At 46.0% G+C, this 26,560-nt stretch overlaps 1 protein-coding gene across 6 annotated transcripts in view; it reads right to left on the bottom strand.

Annotated features, from left to right (window-relative positions):
• Positions 1 to 26,560, bottom strand: part of cfap74 (cilia and flagella associated protein 74) — a 248,984-nt gene that overhangs the window by 107,973 nt on the left and 114,451 nt on the right. For all 6 annotated transcript variants that reach the window (XR_010969608.1, XR_010969607.1, XR_010969606.1 and 3 more), the window contains exons 20-21: positions 22,966 to 23,088; positions 19,629 to 19,750 (exon numbers count right to left, since the gene is read on the bottom strand). Coding sequence is in view for 1 of the 6 variants with exons in the window: in XM_068016858.1 (XP_067872959.1) it covers positions 19,629 to 19,750; positions 22,966 to 23,088 (245 nt within the window). In the remaining 5 variants the exon portion in view is untranslated. The remainder of the gene's footprint in view (positions 1 to 19,628; positions 19,751 to 22,965; positions 23,089 to 26,560) is intronic.

Below are 26,560 nucleotides of genomic sequence, written 5' to 3'. Positions count from 1 at the left end.
AGGAACTTGGGACCTTCCTGGCAGAACCTCTCCAGGCAGTTCCCTCATCAACTAAGCCAAAGGGGAGATTGATTCAGCTCTTTTCAACATAGGAAGCATCAATTACAAAGTTTGATCAACTTCAAGTTGTTTTAATCTTTTTTCAAAGCTTTACGTAGCAGTAAACATTTGGTTGAATATGTGTACATTTTGTTCACACAAGAGTACATGTGAAAAAAGGTGCGAAAAAGCACATCATGCCCAACAAAGTCCACCCTTTCCATTAAATGATACAACTTTGTGCACTACTCTCCCCAGACAGTAGGAATAATTCTGGAGGTGGTGGGGAGGGGGGGTGGGGGGCGGGGGAAATTTAAAAACAGAGAAAATCCCTCTTGCTACCTGTCTTCCATTCTAGAATTCTTTCTGTTTCAATCTTTGTCTTTTTCTGCAACACTTTCTCTCTCTCACTATTATCTCTGCTTGCCTGTAACTCTTTTTCTCATTCTTTTCTTGTTTCATCCTCCTTCTGCATGGCTCCTTATCTAAGTATTTTCTCTCTGTATCTCCTCTCCCTTTCTGTTTCTCTCTTCTGTGTCTCCCACCTATCTCATACAGAGTAATGTAATGAGCATGGTAAATGTTGTGGCTGGTGATAGTCACTCAGGGATGGGCATTCTCAATACTGGCAGCACTTTAACGCAAAACAACAGAACCAGGCAGAATATCTTGGTACATTAGGTAACTAGGATGTTGCAACATGACAAATTGTTTGATCTAATTCCAAATTTACAATTGATCCCAGCTAGAAAATTAATTATTCCACATATACAATTTTCTCAGTTAATGAATAATTCGATATTTACAGTCTCTCAGGCAATGAATTATTCTATAATTTACACACTGCTCTCAGATAATGAATTATTTCAATAAATTAATCTCAGAACCGGATCCTTATTTCCTGATCAATGCAAAACTTCTTTTTGGTTTCCAAATTTTCTTTTTAAACAAAATAAACATAAAAATCTGAGACTTTGATTTTGAGACTGCATTAATGTTTTGCTAAGACTTTCCAAACTGGCATATCCTTGCTATTTTTCAATCTGCCTTCCTCTGCTCCTTACCACAAGCAAATGTTCGCTGTCCTGTATTGTTGCCATGATTCTAGAGCTTGTGACCAATCAAGCTTATTTCTTTACTTCAACTTTCTGTCATACTGAATTTCCTCTTTTTCATTCTGTCCCATCAGTCCCACACAAATCCTTAGAGTCTCGGAGGGAAAGGTAACGGCAGAGTCTCAAGAAAAGATGCAGCTTGCCTAATGGCAATATCTGCACTGAAATCAAAGTGTTGCACTAACAGCTTGGTAAACGGATGAAGGAGCAGAGGATATTCAGGGCCCGAGTCAGGGCAGGACAGGTGAAACTGGGAGCAGTTGCTGGGAGACAGTAGGCAGAACAGAGGCAGATGCCAGGCATAGCCTGGGAAGTGGAGAAGAAAGATCTTTAAGAAAGATGTGAAGGCATCGGAGCGAGTTCAAAAAAGATTCACCAGAATGGTTCCAGGGATGAGGAACTTCAGTTATGAAGATAGATTGGAGAAATTGGGACTGTTTTTCTTAAAGAGAAGGCTGAGAGGTGATTTGATAGCGTATTCAAAATCATGAGGGGTCTGGACAGAGTGGATAGGGAGAAGCTGTTCCCACTCGTGAAAGGATTGAGAACAAGATTTAAAGTAATTGGCAAATGGAACAAAAGCGACATGAGGAAAAACTTTATCATGCAGTGAGTGGTTAAGGTCTTGAATGCTCTGCCTGACAGTGTGGTGCAGGCAGGTTCAACCAAGGCATTCAAAAGGGAATTAGACTGCTACCTGAAAAGGAAGAATGTGCAGGGTTACGGGGAGAAGGTGGGGGGGGGGGGGGGTGGGGGTGGCACTAGGTGAACTGCTCATTTGGAGAGCCGGTGCAGACACGATGGGACAAATGGCCTCCTTCTGTGCTGTAACAATTCTGTGAAGAAATCAGTTCAGTGCATGGAGAAAATAAAGAAGTAACATATACTCTGTGCTGTTTATACAAAGGTTTGAATTTTGATACAATTAGTTGTAAATAAAATATTAAATATGATTGATGCCTGCAAGAATTTTTCATAATTTCACAACTATTACTGTAATCAGGAAAACCTAGTTTTTAAATTGGGGGCACAGAAGGTCCTAAGGTCATCGGATTTCTAAACATTTCAGTATTTGTTGACTGGTGGGACAGAATGGAAAGAGGAAATGCAGTATGACAGCAAGTTGAAGTAAAGAAACAAGCTTGATTGGTTACAAACTCTAAAATCATGGAAACAGTACAGGACAGAGGATGTTTGTGTATGGAAAGGCGCAGAGAAAGGCAGATTGAAAAATACTTTTTAAAAAATCTGTTGTAACATTTTTTTGGATGATTGCAGGGTTTCCACTTGGGCAGCTGACATTGTTTCTTGGGAGCTAAGACAGAGGTTGCATAGGCGTGTGTCAATATTTTCAGAGAAAACTTATCCAAAATGGAAAAGAAAATCGAGCTGAGTGTAAGTCATGCTGTCAAATAGCAATTGCCCATTTTCCACTATTGCCAAAGGCAAATACCCCCCACTTACATGTCTAAACAGGTTATGAACAGTGTTAGTTATTAAGCAGTACTATAAAACTATTTGAAATTGCCATACATTCATTAGCTTGCATCAATTTTGAATAAACTATATCTACTTTATTGCATTTTACACAGGTTTCATAAATTATTTTTCCTAAAGTTGAGAGGCAGCAAAAGCATGCTTTCCTTAAGATGACACACACACAAAAATTAGGAATAGCATAAGTCTACGAAGCTTCACTTTCTTTGCGAATGACCTGAGGCAATAATTACCATCATAGCCTGATTTTTTTTCCAGTTACAGTGCATTTTGATAGTTATAAATATAGACATTAAATTACAAAAATACTAAAATGGATAACACTAATTTTATAATGTCCTTAATGATTAGAAATTAAAGAGAAACACAAATGGATATGAAGTGGATGCTCTAGCCATGAGCTTCCATGACCCATTTTAGAAAAGACTGTGTTTGCTCACAACCATCAGATGGCGCTGTTAGAGCACATGCACAAATGCAGCCTCTTCCACTGAAACATCAGTGTCTGCGACGTTCAAGCAGCTGTCAGGATTAAAGATGGCGCTGACCAATTTATCAAAGAAAAACAACTTAATCCCGAAAATCCCCTCAATGGCTGCCACGCTGCCTCCAGCCCACTCCCATCAGTTCCCTCTCTCTCCTGCCATTGCGCTTCTCTCTATCAGTCCCTTCTGCACTTGTCTTCTCACCGCTGGCTCCCCGCTGCCTTCCCTTAAGCATCGCTACAACCTTGCCGTTTCCCCCCACTTCCTCAGCCGCTCACTCCAGACCTCGCCACTGTTCCCAACTAACCTCGCCAATTTTACCCGCTCCTTGCTTCCCACGCAGCAGCCTGCCACCCTACTCTCTGGCCGCTCGCTCCCCATGTCCCCCACTTCCCGCCAGCTGCTAGCTCCAGGCTGTGCCACTTCCCTCCTCTCGGGCACTCGCTCCCATGTTTGATCGTTCTCCACGTGTCGCCTGAAGAAGCAAGGGGCCGCGAGGGGTGACGGGGCAACATAGGAGACATAGGAGTGAGTGACCTCGAAGAAGGAAGTGGCCCAGCCTAGAGCTAGTGGCTGGAGGGTAGGGGGAAGTGGAGAGCGGGCTGGCAGGAAGTGAGGAGCGGGCAACAATTGACCGAGGGGAGGAGAAGGGGGAGCAAAGCAGTGGCGAGGTCTGGAGTGACTGGCTCGGGGGTAGGGGGGAGTGGCCGGTGGGGAGGTGAGGGGAGGGGAAGAAAGCATTGAGGCCTGGAACGAGTGGGGAGAGCAGCCAGTGGGGCGGGAGAGAGTAGCTGAGTTGAGGGGAAGAGAGTGGCGGGGATCAAGCTCCAGCCTCAAAGTGCCCCATTCAGCCGCTCAATGATGTTGGCGTTACGCGATGATGTTTTCCTGCGCAAGTGCCAATTCATCCTGGCAAGACGTAGGCTGCACATGCGCAGCATCACACTGACAGCAGGAGACCGTTTGCACATGTGCGCAGCTTGGAGTGCTCTGATGACATCAAAGGGCTGCTGTATTGTCAGGAGCCACTTTTAATTAATAATGATCCAAGAGTTTATTACCAGTTCCATGATGTGACCCCTGATTATGTGCACATTTTGCCTTTCAATACAAGAGTTACATATTTGGCTCATTTTAAGTTATTAATACATTCTATTGTGCTGAATTTTATAGAGCCCTCACGTCGTGAATGGTGGTGGTGGGGTATGAAGATCGCTCCAGATGAGGCCTGCCACTGACCCAGAAGCCGTGAGTGCCTGGCCTGAGATCAACGGAGGAGAAGAGGCCTTGTGGAGCTCGGCGAGGGGACCACAATTTACTTATTTAAATAAATTACCTGACCTAAATTAATGAAGGCCCCGTCGCCTCCTGCTTTGTCGCACCGATCTTCATTCCAGCGGCCAGCAATGATGTGCCTTTGGATCCCTGTCCAGGGAAATGAGGCGCGACTCCTGTGGGGAGGGGGAAGGAGGTACTTTTCTCAGTGTGGAAAGTGGGGACAAATTCTTTGGATTGGTTGGGGGCATGGTGGGAAGGGGGTGAGGGTTAAAGTTTACAAACTTCAGGGGTAGAAGGTCACATCGTCAAGGTAAGTATTTTGGGGGGTGAGCGGGCAAGGATTTAAATATAAGGCTATTGGAGGAGTGGGAGAGGGAATGGAAAAAATTTTCAATTACTTTTATTACTGTAAAATACAATGTTCCTTTAAGAATTGTAACAGTCATTTGGGGCTCCAAGCCCTTTAACAATGGTGACGGTGCCGCGCAGTGGCGCCGGACGCCATTGCCGGGGACAGCTCACCCGCCCTCCGTGTCATTGGGAGGAGGGGGGGGGAGAAAAGTGGGGGGTGCGGCTGCCCCAGCCATGCTAATCAGCCGTCAGTTTTGGAATTGTGACGGCTCTGCGACGTGCGCCCAGTGTGTGTGGGTTGCCATTTTTTTCGCCCGCCGCCTATTCCAGCGGTGGCCTATAGAATCCAGGCCGTTGTCTCTCATTACAGTTCTTCTTCTTCTTTAGCCTCCTTGTCTCGAGAGACAATGGATACGCGCCTGGAGGTGGTCAGTGGTTTGTGAAGCAGCGCCTGGAGTGGCTATAAAGGCCAATTCTAGAGTGACAGACTCTTCCACAGGTGCTGCAGATAAAATTGGTTGTCGGGGCTGTTACACAGTTGGCTCTCACCTTGCGCCTCTGTCTTTTTTCCTGCCAACTGCGAAGTCTCTTCGACTCGCCACACTTTAGCCCCACCTTTATGGCTGCCCGCCAGCTATGCCGATCGCTTGCAACTGACTCCCACGACACGTGATCAATGTCACAGGACTTCATGTCGCATTTGCAGACGTCTTTAAAGCGGAGACATGGACGGCCAGTGGGTCTGATACCAGTGACGAGCTCGCTGTACAACGTGTCCTTGGGGATCCTGCCATCTTCCATGCGACTCACATGGCCAAGCCATCTCAAGCGCCGCTGACTCATTAGAGTGTATAAGCTCGGGATGTTGGCCGCCTCGAGGACTTCTGTGTTGGAGATACGGTCCCGCCACCTGATGCCAAGGATTCTCCGGAGGCAGCGAAGATGGAATGAATTGAGACGTCGCTCTTGGCTGACATACGTTGTCCAGGCCTCGCTGCCGTAGAGCAAGGTACTGAGGACACAGGCTTGATACACTCGGACTTTTGTGTTCCGTGTCAGCGCGCCATTTTCCCACACTCTCTTGGCCAGTCTGGACATAGCAGTGGAAGCCTTTCCCATGCGCTTGTTGATTTCTGCATCGAGAGACAGGTTACTGGTGATAGTTGAGCCTAGGTAGGTGAACTCTTGAACCACTTCCAGAGCGTGTTCGCTGATATTGATGGATGGAGCATTACTGACGTCCTGTCCCATGATGTTCGTTTTCTTGAGGCTGATGGTTAGGCCAAATTTGTTGCAGGCAGCCGCAAACCTGTCGATGAGATTCTGCAGACACTCTTCAGTGTGAGATGTTAATGCAGCATCGTCAGCAAAGAGGAGTTCCCTGATGAAGACTTTCCGTACTTTGGTCTTCGCTCTTAGACGGGCAAGGTTGAACAACCTGCCATCTGATCTTGCGTGGAGGAAAATTCCTTCTTCTGAAGACTTGAACGCATGTGAGTGCAGCAGGGAGAAGAAAATGGTTAGCACCGCAGCCTCACAGCTCCAGGGACCCGGGTTCGATTCCGGGTACTGCCTGTGTGGAGTTTGCAAGTTCTCCCTGTGTCTGCGTGGGTTTTCTCCGGGTGCTCCGGTTTCCTCCCACAAGCCAAAATACTTGCAGGTTGATAGGTAAATTGGCCATGATAAATTGTCACTAGTATAGGTAGGTGGTAGGGAAATATGGGATTAGTGTAGGATTAGTATAAATGGGTGGTTGATGTTCGGCACAGACTCGGTGGGCCGAAGGGCCTGTTTCAGTGCTGTATCTCTAATAATAAAAAATCCCAAACAATGTCGGTGCGAGAACACAGCCCTGTTTCATGCCACTCAGGATAGGAAAGGATATATAAAGTAATTTGCCTACTGTAGCCTGCTACTTTATAGTGATATTTATACCTTATTCTGTGTTGTTATTTAAGTCATTCTTTATTGCTCCCTGTCAGTTCCTTCTAGTGGTTGATTTAAGGTTCCATTACAGATGGCATCAGGATTTGGAAGTGCTCATAAGGAAACGTGAACCTTTTTTTGCTGGTTTTTATACTGAATTTGCACACTTCACAATTGGTTAACCGACTGTCCAGCATTTATAGTAGTTCAGTGGCTTGTTCGTTGCCGGAGAGGCAGTAAAGGATCATTATTACAAAGAACAAAGAACAGTACAGCACAGGAACAGGCCATTCAGCCCTCCAAAACTGCGCCGATCTTGATGGCTGCCTAAACTAAAACCTTCTGCACTTCCGGGGACCGTATCCCTCTATTCCCATCCTATTCATGTATTTGTCAAGATGCCTCTTAAACGTCGCTATCGTATCTGCTTCCACCACCTCACCCGACAGCAAGTTCCAGGCACTCACCACCCTCTGTGTAAAGAACTTGCCTCGCACATCCCCTCTAAACTTTGCCCCTCTCACCTTAAACCTATGTCCCCTAGTAACTGACTCTTCTACCCTGGGAAAAAGCTTCTGACTATCCAATTACTGAGATGTCATGACTGCCTATTATTCTTTCATTATCACTAACAAAATTGCATTGTCAGGAATCACCAACTACAAACCATGAGAACCCGTAATTTCAATAGCAGTTCCCTAATTAGTTTAAAGATACAGCACTGAAACAGGCCCTTCGGCCCACCGAGTCTGTGCCGACCATCTACCACCCATTTTATACTAATCCCATATTCCTACCACATCCCCACCTGTCCCTATATTTCCCTACCACCTACCTATACTAGGGGCAATTTATAATGGCCAATTAACCTATCAACCTGCAAGGCTTTGGCATGTGGGAGGAAACCCACACAGACACAGGGAGAACTTGCAAACTCCACACAGGCAGTACCCAGAATTGAACCCGAATTAATCTTTACATTAATCATGTATTTCTTCTACTTTTCAAAAAAAAAAAGTCAATTCCTTTGTGATAATGCCACATCATTCAAGATAGGAACATTGTAAACCACATTTATTAAACATTATTATTACTACTTCAGTAAAAAACTCAAAAAATGGCTGTTTCTCCCTTGCATGCAAAGCTACATTGAAATACGTAGGATTGGGGGAGAAAACACAATTAGATTAGATTAGATTAGAGATACAGCACTGAAACACTGAAATTGGTACCAAAATTCTTGCTCAGAAATTCTGGACGAAGACTTTTGGGAATGGATCCAGGGCACAGCGGAACTTCAAGTGTCAATGGGAAACCCACCTTTGGTGGGGATGGAAATATAATATAGCATTGGGCCCAGGCTCAAGACAGAACAGAATTTAAAACTTTAACAGTGTTGCCACTTACATTGGAGGCCAGCTTCTGTGACTGATTGCTTTTAGCAAACTTCCTTAAATGTCAAATGCCGTCCAATAAGCTTAGCAACCCTGGATTCCAGAGCTATATAGGTGTCACGTGCATCCAGTGTTACAAGGGCACAAATTGCAGGAAGTGTGTTGTATGACATTTTTTCATCATTTGAATCACATCATAAAATGCTCAGATGTTACGATGGCAGTACAAGTGGCAGGGACTTGGTATAACCAGGTGCTGTTCTACATTCTGCCCCCACCTCCTTGCATGGCTTTGCTTTTGCAGCCCCACAGCTGCCAATTTTGGGTCTTCAGTCTCTTGCATTCCCTCATTTTCTTTCTTCAAAAAACACTATCATATTTCTTTTCAGATTAACCATCAATATCCATATATATTTTCCTTCCAAATATCTTGCAAGAAGCAGATGTAAGGCTTCTTAATCATAGTACTTAAGTACCTTAATGTTGCAAAAGATTTTTTTCAGAAATCACTAACTGTCAGGCAAGCCTGCCAAGAATCAGGAAAATAAATTTCGCCACATGAACATTGATTTTGGACTGTTGGTGAAGAAAGAACTTGCTTTGCAAAACAATTGGAGACTTTGGCTGGAGAGAGATATTAGCATATCAACAGACAATACTTAAAAGGACAAAGGAGCTATTCCCTGCTCCAATTTAATCCACAATGGACTTTTGATTACCAGACATTGACGGTTGAAAGGCTGGCATTCCAGGTTAACTGCTAAGGTGGCCGAATACACAAACAAACATGGTCAGACCAGTTTGGCCACATGATGGGCTGACTGTTCGAATTTTTTGAATTTGAACTTCTAACAGGGATTGTGAACTCAGAAAGCACTTTTCTCCTGGACTGGAAAAGACCTCTCTCCTTTCTGCTCTCATCTCGCTCTCACCAGCTTCGGAAACGATTGAAGCCATATGAACCCTAAAACAGAAAAGTCTCCTACAGGAAACAAGGTTTAAGAAGAATACTGGGCCCAAACGAAAAGCAAGACTACTTACAAAAGAGCTACAGTGAGCTTGGGGCACACTAAACAAGAAACTCTTCTGATATTGCCTCAAACCTCTCCAATTTATTTTTATCCTGCTCTTTTCTGTCTCTATTTGCATGTGTGTATTGCATATGCATACTAGCATGGGGCGCGGCATGTATCCGTAGGTGTTAACCAAATTAGAGTTTAAGTTTTAATAAATTTCACTTTTCTTCTTTAAACCTAAGAAAGCCTGTTTACGCTCATTTCTTTGCCTTATAATTGGAAAGTGGTGAACAAGGATTCACCAAAGGAGAGCTCAAAACACAGTGTGTTTAAAATTAAACCGTGTTACAATAAGACCAGGTGAAAACAGAGAAAGACCCCGAGACACCTTTCTCACCCGGTTCTAACACTAACCCTCAAGCGTCATTTCTATTAAATTATGCGTGAGTTAAACTGCAATGTTTTATCTAATGTAGAACATCTTGAGTAAGCAGTTAGAACTCATTCACATCACAGTAAGGCTGGGCAGCAGGTTTTTCTGAACAACGTGACTCCTGACAACGCAGCGGCCCGCCAATGTCATCAGAGCGCTCCAAGATGCGCATATGTGCAAACGGTCTCCTGCTCTCAGTGAGATGCTGCGCATGCACAGCCTCTGTCTTGCCAGGACTAATTGGCGCATGCGTGGGAAAATGTCATCGCGTAATGCCAACGTCATCGAGCAGCTGAATGGGGCACTTTGAGGCTGGAGCTCGATCCCCGCCATTCGCTCCCCTCAACTCAGCTGCTCTCTCCCGCCCCACTGGCCGCTCTCCCCCCTTGACTACTTGCTCCAGGCCTCAACGCTTTCTCCCCCTCCCCCTTCCTCTCCACCGGCCGCTTCCCCACCCCCCCCCCCCACCTCAGCTGTTCGCTCCAGACCTCGCCAGAAGTTCTCCCCCACTTCCCCTTCCCTCAGCCCATTGTTCCTTGCTCCTTGCCTCCCACCCCCCACCCCGCTCTCCGGCTCGCTCCCAGCTCCCCGCCCCCCACCCCCGCAGCCACTTCCCTCCTCTCGGCCACATGCTCCTATGTCACCCCATCAGCCCTGGCGGCCCACCTTACTTCTTAGGGCAGCGCGCAGAGAACGATCGAACGTGGGAGCGAGTGCCCGAGAGGAGGGAAGTGGCACGTCCCGGAGCTAGTGGCTAGAGGGAGTGGGGGGAAGCAGAAAGCGAGCAGCCAGAGAACAGAGTGGCGGGTGTGGGGGGGGGGAGGTGGTCATGGGAAGTGAGGAGTGGGGAAGAATCGGCCAAGGGGAGTGGGGGGAGCAGTAGCGAGGTCTGGAGCGAGCTGCTGAGGGAGGGGGAGGAAATGGCGAGTGCTTAAGGGAAAGCAGCGGGGAGCCAGCTGTGAGAAGACGGGCGCAGGAAGGACCGATAGAGAGAAGCGCAATGGCAGGAGGGAGCTGGGGATGGTTGGGGATGGGATGGAGGCGGTGATGGCAGCCATTGAGGGGATTTTCAGGATGAAGTTGTTTCTCTGTGATAAATTGAGCAGTGCCATCTTTAATCCTGGCTGCTGCTTGAATGTCGCAGACAGTGATGTTTCAGTGGAAGAGGCTGCATTTGCGCATGTGCTAGTACTGTGCTACCTTATGGTTGCAATGTCAGCAATTGCAGCTTTATTAATTTTGTATCAGCAAGCTTTTGTAGATCTTTTTAAAAGGAAGAGATTGAAATGTATTAGGCTGAATTTTACGGGACCCCGAGGCGGGATCGAAGGCGGGGGGGAGGGGCATGAAGTATTGCGACGGGTGGCGGGGGGAGAGGAAGGACGGAGGGCCCATCACCTCCCCGTCACCCAATGATCTTTCTAGGAGTGATATAGGCAGACGATGGACTTCCCACCCAGAGGCCAACTGAGGCCCTTAAGTGTCCTATTAACAAGTCAATTAGGGGTCTGGTCCCGGTGCCATTGGGATCTTCCCAGCAGTGGGGGAGGCCTCCGCTGTGCGGGAAGGACACCTTGTAAAACAAGGTGCCCTCTCTATAGGCTTGGTCCCTCCTCTGTGGGCATTGTGGCCCATGGAGGAACCCCACTTGGAACCAATTCACCCCCCCACCCCCCCTTTCCCCAGGAGCCCCCTCCCTCTGGACCACAAGACCATCCCCCAGCCCTCTCTTGCCTGGGCCTTCTGGACTGGCCCCGACGACCCTCCCTCACCTACCTTTTGTCCGGGGTTCCAGTGCTGGATCTGGGTCCAAAGCCTCTTCGTACCGGCAGTGGCCACCACTCCTGGTGGTGCTGCTGATACTGTTGAGCTGCCAGCCCTCATGAAGGCGGGATACCCATCTTTACAGGGGCGGGGATCCTGCTTCCTGAAACGTACATTTAAAAACACCTGAGAATTGCTCAGGGAGTCCACGAAAATGCAGAGACGGGGTCCCGCCTGCCTTTTCAACCTGGCGTCGGAAGCCCTGCCTCCAACACAAAATTCAGCTCATTGGGTTTGTGGAGACTGGACAATAGCATAACATTTGCAACTTTTAAGATACTTTATGATGGACGGGACAGTGGTTCGCACAGCAGCCTCACAGCTCCAGTGACCCAGGTTCAATTCTGGGTACTGCCTGTGCGGAGTTTGCAAGTTCTCCCTGTGACCGCGTGGGTTTTCGCCGGGTGCTCCGGTTTCCTCCCACAGCCAAAGACTTGCAGGTTGATAGGTAATTTGGCCATTATAAATTGCCCCTAGTGTAGGTAGGTGGTAGAGGAATTGAGGGAAGGTGGGGATGGGTTAGGAATATGGGATTAATGTAGGATTAGTATAAATGGGTGGTTGATGGTCTGCACAGACTCGGTGGGCCGAAGGGCCTGTTTCAGTGCTGTATCTCAATAAATAAATTAAATAAATAAATAATCTGCATGTAACGTATCGGATGAGCATAGTTACACACTGTAATGTGCAGGTACAGAATAGAGTAAGTACGAATAGTCGTTTGGTAGTACAGAACTTGAGTATTGCTAAAAATAGAGACAAAATACAGTGTCCAACATTAGATGTGATTCTGCAAATGGACAACATTTTCTAAATAATCCATAGTGTGCTAAGAATTTCGCTGACAACCCATTTAAGATTGTCAGTCGGGCTCACAGTGTGGCGCATTTACCCGTACTGGAAGCTACATATATTAATACACAGAGCCCTGTTCTTTGCAAACAGAAAGAAAATGTACAAACATTGCGCCTGTTTCAGATGAACAAAATAAGTGACAGCCATTCGCTGGTTCATTCCTCAGGGCAATGCCTTGACCAATTAGAGTCAAGCTGCCTGGTTTAAATTTCATGTCTCTATTTTCAGCAATACACCAGGGAGTGGTCGGTGTCGCAGTCCGCACTGTGGAAGCTGCGTGTGATTTGAACACTGTTTAAGGCGGCTCGCCTTGTGACAATGAGGTCTAGCTGGTGCCAACGACGTGATCTTGGGTGCCTCCATGAAACCTGGTGACAGGGTTTAGTGTGAAAGAACGAGTTGGTGATGCAGAGGTTATGATAGGTACACAACTCAAGCAGTCTCTGCCCGTTCTCATTCATCCTTCCAACGCCATAGCGCCCAAGGCAGGAGGGCCATGAGTCATGGTCGGCCCCAACCCTGGCATTAAAGTCCCCCAGCAGGAATAGGTGTTCGGTGTTGGGGATGCTGCTAATGATGTTATGGAGTTGTTCATAGAACTGGTCTTTAGCTTCAGGTGCGGAGCAGAGTGTTGGAGCATAGATGCTGAGTAGGTGTACTGGACCAGAGGTGGTGAGCAGTCGGATGGACAGTATGCGTTCCGAGCCATTTGAGGGAGGCTCTATCATGCTGAGCAAGGAGTTTCTGATGGCGAAGCCCACTCCATGCTGTCTTGGTTCTTCAGGATCCCTGCCCTGCCAGAAGAAGGTGTAGTCTTGCTCTGCTAGAGAGCCACTCGCGGGGAGGCGAGTCTCCTGAAGTGCTGCAATGTCCACATTGAGTCTACTGAGCTCGTTGTTAATGATGGCGGTCTTCCGAGAATCGTTGATTTGTGTAAGGTCTTCCGACAGGCCAGGACACATAGTTCTGACGTTCCAGCTTGCAAAGCGAAGGGCTGGTACCTTCTTTCCTTTTTTCATGTTGTTTGGTGCGGTGTATCAGTCCACCTTTCGGGCAATGACCCTGAGCTCCAAGCACCCATTGAAGCAGGCAGACTGTGGCGGGACAGAACCTTATTGACCGGGGGCTGCCCGGTTTGAGGCGGGCGGTAGCTGACCAGTGAGGTGCAATGACCTCTCCCACCGACAAAGGCAACCCGTGGCGCCCAGTTTCTACGCCAATTTATCTGGACTTATAACCCGTAACTGCTGCCTTCCGTGTTGTTTCAGTCGCTGTGAGGCAACTATGGAGTGACCTCTCCATGGCGCATGCCTGGGCAAATTTATGGAGGTTGAGAGTTGCCCAGTCGTCAAAACCCCCCTCTCGGCCTTTCTGGTGGGGTCCAAAGGAGTGCAGGACACGACGTTTGGCACCAGTATGGCTGCAGGAACTGCCGGAAACATGCCAAAGGTGACACATGACCGCCTACGGGGTTCCGCTCCGGATTTTCTGTTAGGGTTTACTCCCTTAGCCTTGGTCTCTCCCGAGACGCCCACAAGGCAGTGGGGTTGTTGGGGCCCCTACACAGGTGTAGGATGGTGCCGGTGGGAGGAGGGGATGCAAGGGGGAGGGGGTGGGGGGGGGTGCAGGGGAAGGGGGTGCGGGGTGAAGATGGTGCGAGGGGGGGGCGGGCTGGGACGGGGTTGTGAGGGGGTGAGCTGAGAGGGTGGAGCAGGGAAGGGGACGGGGGTGGGGGGGGTGGAAGGGGGGTAAAGGGGGGGGGAGGGGGGGTGGAATCTGGTGCAGGTAATAAGCCATTTCCTCAGTGCCCACCATCGACGTCCGGAAAGCTCATCCACGTCCTTCGGGAGGTGAAGCATCATTTGGCAGACTTAGAGGTGATTACATTTGCTAAGGGTTTTTTTTTGCAGTGGTTTAAATAAAGGCATGCAGCATTGCCGACAGTGCGCTGCAGATGCTCTCAGAGCCATCTCCCGCGGGCGCTTTGAAGTTGCGGCCGGGGGGGCCGTTCGTGGATGTTTTGGGTGTTCGGGGCACCTTTTCACAGGACTTCTCTCGGGTCCCGCAGCTCCTTCTTCACCTCAATGGACTTACCGCATGCCGTGGCTGCAGACACTCTGGACTGTGAAGACAGCAGGATCGGAGATCGAAGTATCGACAGCTGTGCTCGTCAGTTTCATCCGGATCAATTTCATTGAGAAAACAAAGAGCAGGTGTGGCTGGGGGAGGGCAGTGGGCCCAGGTAACATACACTAAACTAACTGTTAACTTTTAGATAGGGCTAAAATGAACTGATTTAAAGAGCCAGGGGAATTTAAACAGTTTAAGAGGGCAGATTGGGGGAGAAAACGTTAGGGATGGGAGCAGATGGCCATGGATAGAGTTGAACAGCAAGGGAGCTTCCTAGGGAGCTTCCAGCCCAGGAGCCATCTTGAAAATACCTTGCAGCAATTTTACATTTTTGCCAGCTGACAAGTGTTGAAGCTTATATCCACTTAATGCTGAAATAACCTTTATTCACGAAACCCATTCTCCTCAGCGCAGTTTCAATGGGAATGCCTTTCCGAATAATAATACCTCATGATCAAAAGAAGATAGGTCATAGTCCCAATGAAATGTATTGTTTGCTTTGAAAGGGTAAGACATGTAGAGACAAGATACTGAAATCTTTTATAAGCAAAGTGAGACTCCTTCCAAACAAGTGGCACTTAACATGTCAACTGTATATGTTGTAAACTTGTACGAGTATGAAAAGATCCTACAAATGATCTGAATGTTAAATCCTTTTGTTGAGCAACATTGATTTTAATGAGATCAAAATGTCTTTGTTCGTCAAGTATCTTCTAATAGACGTATCTGACATTCTCTCCTCAACCCAATCTCCACCCCTCCTCCCCCTTATCTGCAGAATCCTCTTCAGAACACAACAGTCAGATATATAATTAATTGCTGTGCACACTAAGAGGGCACTAGCTTTAAAGATTATACTGGGATTAAATCGAAGTAAGTGCATATAGATAGAAAGAGATATGTACAGCCTAGGTTCAATGTTGGGGATCCGATTGAGGAGACCTCAATGGGGCTGAAAAGTGCCGTATTAGGAAATTAACCTCTGCAAAATAAAATGACTCAGGCTGTAAAAGTCCTTGGCCTCCTCAAGTCAAAGAGATCTTCATTTCATAAAAATAAAGAATAAAATCTGGAAAAAAAAATTAACATTCTCCACTCCTGACTGGATTCATTGATAGCCAATTGGTTTTCCAAGGCAACAGATCTTTCAATAGAACCTTGTAGTTTTTCATCCATTTTGTTTTTGGAAAATAGATCCATCTCAAGGATTTGAATGAAAATACAATGAAGATAACTTCAACAGGCACTTGATAAGTGACTAACCCATTTAAAACGAGTAGAATTAAACTGCTCATATCCCTCTTATATCTCCCAATGATGTCTAAATTGTTTAAATGAATTGAATAATCTACACAGCATGTGACCCAGCCCCCTGAACTCTGCCTACCCCCAAACTTTTCCCTCCTACCTAATACATGTTTTTTTTGTCAGCTCAGGGGTTTTACAAGCTCTCAAAAACTTGCTGCTACATCCTGCCCACTGACTGTCTTAGCCTCAAATTTGGTTGGAACAGGATTAGGAGTTTACCTCAATGTACGGTTCTACTGGCAACGTGTGACAAACTGGCAGTCCAATTTAATCTCAGGGCTCAGCTCTAAAGCCACCACACCCCAACCCAACCAGACTCTCTCTTCCTCTGACTTTGACCTCTTGTGCATTCCACCCTCCCTCCACCTTCCCATGCCTAAGTCTTCAGCAGTCCAGGGCCTGTACTCATGAATTCCCTCCTTAAACTCCACAGCCCTTCACCCCTCCCCCTCTTCCTTTAAGATCGTCCTCAAAATTCACCCCCTAGTCCAAGTTTTTCATCATCCTTCCTGATATCCCCTTCTTTGGCTTGGCATCCATTTCTTTATTCTGCCCCAGTGAAGCACCTTAGGGCACTTCACTGTGTCAAAGGTGCAGATATCCTTCCCTAATGGACACACAAGTGCAAGAAGTTGCTGCTGTTGTTGTCCAGGAGCATGTGTGAAGAAGGATGGGCTGGCAGGCAGGGATTGTTGGTAGACCATCTCTGTAATGCAGGTAATACAAGCCCTCAACTGCTATACTGCTTTGGCATAAAATTGACCTGGTTTTAGCAGAGGCAAATGTGAAAATCATTCCATCATACACCGCATGAATGACTAAATCTCATCGCCAAAATGGGCTATTTGCTTAAGCAGGCTCCTCTGCATGAGAATTAGTGCAGCAAGGTTAGACTCAGACCAAAGAAGTTGCATCATTCCAAGCAGAAGGGCCACCCGCGCATCAACACGAGCAGAATTTCTCACCCACAGCTGTTACAAAAATTTCTAAATTCACTTGTAACAGCCCTTCAAAACACTCCCACAGGGGATGCTGAGACCAAGTGGGCCCACATCAGAGACGCCATCTATGAGTCAGCTTTGACCACCTACGGCAAAAGTGCGAAGAGAAATGCAGACTGGTTTCAATCTCATAATGAAGAGCTGGAACCTGTCATAGCCGCTAAGCGCATTGCACTTTTGAACTACAAGAAAGCCCCCAGCGATTTAACATCCGCAGAACTTAAAGCAGCCAGAAGTACTGCACAAAGAACAGCTAGGCGTTGCGCAAACGACTACTGGCAACACCTATGCAGTCATATTCAGCTGGCCTCAGACACCGGAAACATCAGAGGAATGTATGATGGCATGAAGAGAGCTCTTGGGCCAACCATCAAGAAGATCACCCCCCTCAAATCTAAATCGGGGGACATAATCACTGACCAACGCAAACAGATGGACCGCTGGGTTGAGCACTACCTAGAACTGTACTCCAGGGAGAATGTTGTCACTGAGACTGCCCTCAATGCAGCCCAGCCTCTACCAGTCATGGATGAGCTGGACATACAGCCAACCAAATCGGAACTCAGTGATGCCATTGATTCCCTAGCCAGCGGAAAAGCCCCTGGGAAGGACAGCATTACCCCTGAAATAATCAAGAGTGCCAAGCCTGCTATACTCTCAGCACTACATGAACTGCTATGCCTGTGCTGGGACGAGGGAGCAGTACCCCAGGACATGCGCGATGCCAACATCATCACCCTCTATAAAAACAAAGGTGACCGCGGTGACTGCAACAACTACCGTGGAATCTCCCTGCTCAGCATAGTGGGGAAAGTCTTTGCTCGAGTCGCTCTGAACAGGCTCCAGAAGCTGGCCGAGCGCGTCTACCCTGAGGCACAGTGTGGCTTTCGTGCAGAGAGATCGACTATTGACATGCTGTTCTCCCTTCGTCAGATACAGGAGAAATGCCGTGAACAACAGATGCCCCTCTACATTGCTTTCATTGATCTCACCAAAGCCTTTGACCTCGTCAGCAGACGTGGTCTCTTCAGACTACTAGAAAAGATCGGATGTCCACCAAAGCTACTAAGTATCATCACCTCATTCCATGACAATATGAAAGGCACAATTCAACATGGTGGCTCCTCATCAGAGCCCTTTCCTATCCTGAGTGGTGTGAAACAGGGCTGTGTTCTCGCACCCACACTTTTTGGGATTTTCTTCTCCCTGCTGCTTTCACATGCGTTCAAATCCTCTGAAGAAGGAATTTTCCTCCACACAAGATCAGGGGGCAGGTTGTTCAACCTTGCCCGTCTAAGAGCGAAGTCCAAAGTACGGAAAGTCCTCATCAGAGAACTCCTCTTTGCTGACGATGCTGCTTTAACATCTCACACTGAAGAATGCCTGCAGAGTCTCATCGACAGGTTTGCGTCTGCCTGCAATGAATTTGGCCTAACCATCAGCCTCAAGAAAACGAACATCATGGGGCAGGATGTCAGAAATGCTCCATCCATCAATATTGGCGACCACGCTCTGGAAGTGGTTCAAGAGTTCACCTACCTAGGCTCAACTATCACCAGTAACCTGTCTCTAGATGCAGAAATCAACAAGCGCATGGGTAAGGCTTCCACTGCTATGTCCAGACTGGCCAAGAGAGTGTGGGAAAACGGCGCACTGACACGGAACACAAAAGTCCGAGTGTATCAGGCCTGTGTCCTCAGTACCTTGCTCTACGGCAGCGAGGCCTGGACAACGTATGCCAGCCAAGAGCGACGTCTCAATTCATTCCATCTTCGCTGCCTTCGGAGAATACTTGGCATCAGGTGGCAGGACTATATCTCCAACACAGAAGTCCTTGAAGCGGCCAACACCCCCAGCTTATACACACTACTGAGTCAGCGGCGCTTGAGATGGCTTGGCCATGTGAGCCGCATGGAAGATGGCAGGATCCCCAAAGACACATTGTACAGCGAGCTCGCCACTGGTATCAGACCCACCGGCCGTCCATGTCTCCGTTATAAAGACGTCTGCAAACGCGACATGAAATCGTGTGACATTGATCACAAGTCGTGGGAGTCAGTTGCCAGCATTCGCCAGAGCTGGCGGGCAGCCATAAAGACAGGGCTAAATTGTGGCGAGTCGAAGAGACTTAGTAGTTGGCAGGAAAAAAGACAGAGGCGCAAGGGGAGAGCCAACTGTGCAACAGCCCCAACAAACAAATTTCTCTGCAGCACCTGTGGAAGAGCCTGTCACTCCAGAATTGGCCTTTATAGCCACTCCAGGCGCTGCTTCACAAACCACTGACCACCTCCAGGCGCATATCCATTGTCTCTCGAGATAAGGAGGCCCAAAAGAATTTTCAGCAATACTCAAGACTAAGTACTGTCAATGCAGCACCCATAAGGTTAGGTTTACATAGTCCTTCATAATTCTACTATGGGCTTTTGTCAGCAAAGCAAAATGAATAAAATACTATGCCTAAGATCTTGGAAAAACAAAATCAGATTGTTATTTCTTTGTTCAAAATGTTGTTTTTTAAAGAATTGGAGCAAGTAAGCGTATTGCTAAGGGAAGCATCAGCATCATGGGAAGAAAAAGACAGAAATAGGATTCAGTTTGTATGTTCTTGGGAAAGCCAAGAGCTTACAATGACCTTTACAAGGCATATTTCTCTGAAAATGTAAAATGTATATGGCAGGAAAAATGAAATGGAAGGGTGGTGAGGCAACTCACTCCTGTATTGAAGGAAACTGACCTCTTTGGCACAGTTTGTATTTTTTGATTGGTGCTGTTTGGAACTGTTTTGTAATGTATTTTTTACAGATTTTTATGAACAAAGTATATTTTGGAAAAAAAAAATTCTCTGAAAATGTGTCTGTTATAGCTGAATACTTCTGTGCTGTCATCCTTTGCAGAATCACCATGTATTTCACCTCCAGTCTCTTTACATCACATCCACTCTACCATAAAGGGTAATTTCTTTTCTTATCAACTTACCTAGAGTGAGCACAAATGGAATCTTGGTAAAGCCGGTCATACATGCAGATTTTCAGGTCTATATTAGGATTTGATAACCAGACTGGTACGTCAATGGCCAGTGCTCGAACCTTAATGGGTATCTATTTTTAGGAGTGGAAAAAAAAATTATCAGGGCTAATCTGCATAACCTGCTGTGTTTAATCTAAAAATTGCAACAATTCCAAGAATGTTATTGCATTGTAGTGGAATAGTACAGTCTCAAATTAGAAAGAATTTTGTTTCATAAATATTGAAATACATTTTAGAGCCAGTTTTCTTATATATCCCCTTTCTGTGAAAATGAAGGGGTGTCTGGTGACTCTGGGACGCCTACTGACAGCTGGTGCAGAAACAGCATCAACAGAGAGACTCTTCAGCCTACCATTGTACCAGCTAGAGGGAAATCACACAAAGCTGAATGCTTTGTAAAGGAGATATAAATGATAGAAATAGCAGCATTATAAAAGATTCCTGTGCCCTTCCGATTAAAGCTATGGTTATGCAAATACTGGTTATGTGAGCAATGGATGCCCATAATTTGCCAGAAAAACTGGAGTAAGAGCCTATGTATTTTGACAATCAAATCCGTGTTATTAGTTATATAAAACAATTGAACAATGGTATCATTAATCAACTTCTCAGTAGCACTGAAAAGAGAGCAACTTAGAAATCCAACTCTCCAGCATCTCTAATGTTTATTTTAGTCTGCTGTTGGCCTTTCTCCATAATGTGAAATAAAGACATTTGAATCTTGTTTTATACTTTTTAACATAAGCACATTGATACAAGTAAATGCCTTACACTGAGGCACAGTGCGGCTTTTGAGCAGAGATCCACCATTGACATGCTGTTCTCCCTTTGCCAGCTGCAGGAGAAATGCCGCAAACAACAGATGCCCCTCTACGTTGCTTTCATTGATCTCACCAAAGCCTTTGACCTCGTCATCAGACGTGGTCTCTTCAGACTACTAGCAAAGATCGGATGTCCACCAAAGCTACTAAGTATCATCACCTCATTCCATGATAATATGAAAGGCACAATTCAGCATAGTGGTGCCTCATCAGAGCCCTTTCCTATCCTGAGTGGCGTGAAACACAGCTGTGTTCTCGTACCCACACTGTTTGGGATCTTCTTCTCACTGCTGCTCTCACATGCGTTCAAGTCTTCAGAAGAAGGAATTTTCCTCCACACATGATCAGGTGGCAGGTTGTTCAACCTTGCCCATCTAAGAGCGAAGACCAAAGTACGGAAGGTCCTCATCAGGGAACTCCTCTTTGCTGACGATGCTGCATTAACATCTCACACTGAAGAGTGTCTGCAGAGTCTCATTGACAGGTTTGTGGCTGCCTGCAATGAACTTGGCCTAACCATCAGCCTCAAGAAAACGAACATCATGGGACAGGACGTCAGAAACGCTCCATCCACCAATATCGGCGACCACGCTCTGGAAGTGGTTCAAGAGTTCACCTACCTAGGCTCAACTATCACCAGGAACCTGTCTCTCAACAAGCGCATGGGAAAGGCTTTCACTGCTATGTCCAGACTGGCCAAGAGGGTGTGGGAAAATGGCGCACTGACACGGAAAACGAAAGTCCGAGTGTTTGAAGCCTGTGTCCTCAGTACCTTGCCCTACGGCAAAGAGGCCTGGACAACGTATGTCAGCCAACAGCAACGTCTCAACTCATTCCATCTTCGCTGCCTCCGCAGAATTCTTGGTATCAGGTGGCAGGACCGTATCTCCAACACAGAAGTCCTTGAGGCGGCCAACATCCCCAGCTTATACACACTACTGAGTCAGCGGCGCTTGAGGTGGCTTGGCCATGTGAGCCGCATGGAAGATGGCAGGATCCCCAAAGACATATTGCACAGCGAGCTCGTCACTGGTATCAGTCCCACCGGCCGTCCATGTCTTCGCTTTAAAGACGTCTTCAAATGCGACATGAAGCCCTGAGACATTGACCACAAGTCATGGGAGTCAGTTGCTAGTGATCGCCAGAGCTGGCGGACAGCCATAAAGGCGGGGCTAAAGAGTGGCAAGTCGAAGAGACTTAGCAGTTGGCAGGAAAAAAGACAGAAGCGCAAGGAGAGAGCCAACTGTGTAACAGCCCGACAACCAATTTTATCTGCAGCACCTGTGGAAGAGTCTGTCACTCTAGAATTGGCCTTTATAGCCACTCCAGGCGCTGCTTCACAAACCACTGACCACTTGCAAGACACAATTCAGTTTCTTTGTCTTTTTTAACACTTCTGACAGTTTGAACCGTGACAACTTAAGTATATTGAACTTATTGGTGTACAGATAAATCAACTTTAATATTTTAAGTGTTTATACTGTTATTAGATTCTTATCATAGATCCACAGGAGGTTACTAGCTATGCGAAAGCAAACAAAAAATTGATGGAGGTATGTTTCAGAAGGGCTATATCATGAGGTCAAAGGCTGACCAATGATGTTTTCAGATGGAGCACAGTAAAATACCTCCAGGGAAAAAATATTTAAAAATAAATACTTGATGACACTCCATTGAAACAAATGTGAATATGCATAGCACAATGGATTAAAACAGAAAGTGCTGGAAATACTCAGCAGGTCAGGCAGCATCTGTGGAGAGAGAAACAGAGTTAACGTTTCAGGTCATCAGTTCTGATGAAAGGTCACAGACCTGAAACATTAACTCTGCTGAATATTTCCAGCGCTTTCTGTTTTTATTTCAGATTTCCAGCATCTCCAGTATTTTGCTTTATATTAGAACAATGGATTGGTGGAAAATAATTATAAGACCCCCAACACAACTGAAGGATTCAGATAACATCATAAACTAGGAAAGCAAAGTAATGGACCTTCTAATCAATCAGTACGAGCCGATTACATTCAGATGGTGCATGACCCTGAAAAACCAGAGCACTTTCTGAGCATGGCTACAAGCTGTGGTGGAAGAAATCTTCTGTCAAAACTACACCATAATAATTGCTTCTTCAGTAGCTATGGCTCAAATAAGGCATATTGTGTATGGATACAAGAATAGCCACTGAAAAAGGATCTTTAAACATCCGCCTGAACAGGTCTAAGGTTCCGCAGTTTAATATCTCATCTGAAGGATTGCTCACCTGACAGCACACACCAGTTCCCAAATGACACAGAAGTATGGGCTGAGATGTGTTCAAGTTCGTAGGGGAACTTGAATGCATTATTTTCTGAGTCAGAGGCAAACATTGTGCCAACTGAGCCAAGTAGACATTTAAATCGTTCCAAATTTATGTTTTGATTATTATTCCAAAATATATATGCAATCAACTAACTAGATATGAGACTTACATTTTTGGATTTTGGATCAGAAAATATTATCTCAAGCGATGCGTATGCTTCGCCGGGGATTGTAGCTACAAAGATGATTGGCAACTTGATAGACGAAAACGGACCAATTTCCTCCTCTGTGACCTAAAACAAAAAAGTTTCAGTAAACAAAAGACCAGCGATGATTTAAGGCACTAAAAGCCAGCGGCAAAGGCAGTGATTTGCAATGTGCAGTTTTCATGTATTATTTTATAGGACGCTGTCAATTTACCAATATTAACTTTGCATTGAGAGCAACCATGTTACAGCTATTTCTAGGTGACAGCTGGAGTTGCCATGTTTATGCTCCATCTCATAATAATTTTGTTCCAAAGACACACAAGAGGTGAGCCATGTCTATGCAGCGTTAAAATATGCATGTAATTATTGAGATGTTTTTACCATGCCACTAATGTTTCTGCTACTAAACAAACACAAGACTGTTTCATGGTATGGATTCAGGAGTAACTACTCATATTGGCGTAACTTATTTCTATTAAATACATCACAGTAGGTCACATTTTTAAACTAGTGCCTAGTTTTCATTCCTTGGTAGCTATCCTGGCTGTCAAACCTGCACAGACAGCAACTCAAATCCATGCCCAAATAAAAGGCAGCTGCAAAGGCAGAATCACTCAGAATTGTTACAGTGCAGGAGGAGGCCATTCGGCCCATCGTGTCCACACTGGCTCTCTGAAAGAGCAATTCCCTCAGTTCCATTCCCCTGCCTTCTCCCCGTAACCCTGTACAGTCTTCCTTTTCATATAACAGTCTAATTCCCTTTTGAATGCTTCAATTGAACCTGCCTCCAACACACTTTCAGACAGCACATTCCAGACCTTAACCACTCTCTGCATGAAAACGTTTTTCCTCATGTCACTTTTGCTTCTGTTACCAAATACTTTAAATCTGTGCCCTCTTTTTCTGAATCCTTTCATGAGTGGGAACAGTTTTTGTTGCTGTCCAGACCCCTCATGATTTTGAATATCTCTATCAAATCACCGCTCAGCCTTCTCTTCTCCAAGGAAAACAGTCCTAACTTCCCCAATCTATCTTCAAAACTGAAATTCCTCATCCCTGGAACCATTCTCGTGAATCTTTTCTGTACTCTCTCCAATGCCCACATGTATTTCTAAAGTGTGGCACCCAGAATTGGACGCAATACTTCAGCTGAGGCCGACCTAGTGTCTTACACAAGTTCAACATAACTTCCTTGCTCTTGTACTCTATGCCCCAATTAATAAAGTCCAGGACACTGTATGCTTTATTAACCGCTCTCTCAACCTGTCCTGCCACCTTTAATGACTTATGCACATATACACCCAGGTCCCTCTGCTCCTGCACCCCCTTTAGAATTGTACCCTTTATTCTATATTGTCTCTCCATGTTCTTCCTTCCAAAATGAATCACTTCACATTTCTCTGCATTGAACTTCATCTGCCACCTGTCTGCCCATTCCACCAATTTGTCTATGTCCTTTTGAAGTTCTACACGATCCTCCTCACAGTTCACAATGCTTCCAAATTTCCTATCATCTGCAAACATTGAAATTGTGTCCTGTACACCAAGGTCTAGGTCATTAATATATATCAGGAAAAGCAAGGGTCCCAACACTGATCCCTGGGGAACTCCACTACAAACCCTCCTCCAGCCTGAAAAAAATCACTGAACCACTCTTTCTTTCCTGTCACTCAAACTATTTCATATCCATGTTGCTACCGTCCCTTTTATTCCATGAGCTATAAGTTTGCTCACAAGTCTGTTGTGTGGCACTGTATCAAACGCCCTTTGAAAGTCCATGTACACCAGATCAACAGCATTGCCCCCATCAACCCTCTCTGTTACCTCCTCAAAAAACAAGAGCAAATTAGTTAAACATGATTTTCCCTTAAGAAATCCATGCTGGCTTTCCTTAATTAACTCATATTTGTCCATGTGACTATCAATTTTGTCCTGAATTATTTTTTTCTAGAGGTTTTCCCACCACCGAAGTTAAACTGATTGGCCTGTAGTTGCTGGGCTTATCTTTACACCCTTTTTTGAACAAGGATATATTATTTGCAATTCTCCAGTCCTCTGGCACCACCAGGCACCAGGGAAACTGAAAAATTATAGCCAGTGCCTCTGCAATTTCCACTCTCACTTCCCTCAGTATCCCTGGATGCATCACATCTGGTAATAATTTGCAATTCGCCGTTTTCATATATTACTTTATAGGAAGCCATTAATTCACTGTTAAATATATGGAGCTTCATTTATTTTAGTGAGTGAAATCTATCAAGGTGACATTTTTTAACCAATCACTAGTTTTCAGTTCTTGGCACATGGTCCTGGCTGTCAATTTTTTTTTATTCATTCATGGGATGTGGGCCTCGCTGGCTAGGCCAGCATTTATTGCCCATCCCCAATTGCCCTTGAGAAGGTGGTGGTGAGCTGCCTTCTTGAACCGCTGCAGTCCATGTGGGGTAGGTACACCCACAGTGCTGTTAGGAAGGGAGTTCCAGGATTTTGACCCAGCGACACTGAAGGAACTGCGATATAGTTCCAAGTCAGGATGGTGTGTAACTTGGAGGGGAAATTGCAGGTGGTGGTGGTCCCATGCATTTGCTGCCCTTGTCCTTCTAGTTGGTAGAGGTCACAGGTTTGGAAGGTGCTGTCTGAGGAGCCTTGGTGCATTGCTGCAGTGCATCTTGTAGATGGTACACACTGCTGCCACTGTGCGTCGGTGGTGGAGGGAGTGAATGTTTGTAGATGGGGTGCCAATCAAGCGGGCTGCTTTGTCCTGGTGTTGAGCTTCTTGCGTGTTGTTGGAGCTGCACCCATCCAGGCAAGTGGAGAATATTCCATCACACTCCTGACTTGTGCCTTATAGATGGTGGACAGGCTTTGGGGAGTCAGGAGGTGAGTTACTTGCCTCAGGATTCCTAGCCTCTGACCTGCTCTTGTAGCCACGGTATTTATATGGCTACTCCAGTTCAGTTTCTGGTCAATGGTAGCCCCTTGGATGTTGATAGTGGGGGTTTCAGCGATGGTAATGCCATTGAATGTCAAGGGGAGATGGTTAGATTCTCTCTTGTTGGAGATGGTCATTGCCTGGCACTTGTGTGGTGCGAATGTTACTTGCCACTTATCAGCACAGCAAGAAATCCAAACTCATATAAATAAAATGAAAAAGAAACAAAACTGTCTACTGTAAATCTGAAATAAAAACACAGTTTATTCAAAATACTTTCCCTCAAAATTCCTTCACTGTTGCTGGATCAAAATCCTGGAACTTCCTCCCTAACAACACATGGACTGCAGCGGTTCAAGAAGGCAACTCACACCACCCACTCAAGGGCAATTAGGGATGGGCAATAAATGCTGGCCTCGCCAGCGATCCTCACATGCAACGAACAAATAAAAAAAGCACAGCAGGGCAACCAGGATCCGTAAAGAGAAAAGACAGGTTAATATTTTGGCTGTAGATCCTTCCTCAGAATGCAGAAGGATCCATACCCAATATGTTGACCTATGTTTTCTCTTCACAGATGTGAATGGATTTTTTGCATTTTTTTATTCATTCATGGGATGTGGT

The sequence above is a fragment of the Heterodontus francisci genome, chromosome 37 (genome assembly GCF_036365525.1).
Source record: "Heterodontus francisci isolate sHetFra1 chromosome 37, sHetFra1.hap1, whole genome shotgun sequence".
NCBI lineage: Eukaryota > Metazoa > Chordata > Chondrichthyes > Heterodontiformes > Heterodontidae > Heterodontus > Heterodontus francisci.
Note: the sequence above shows the minus strand (reverse complement) of the source record. Positions and strands in the feature narration are given on the sequence as shown.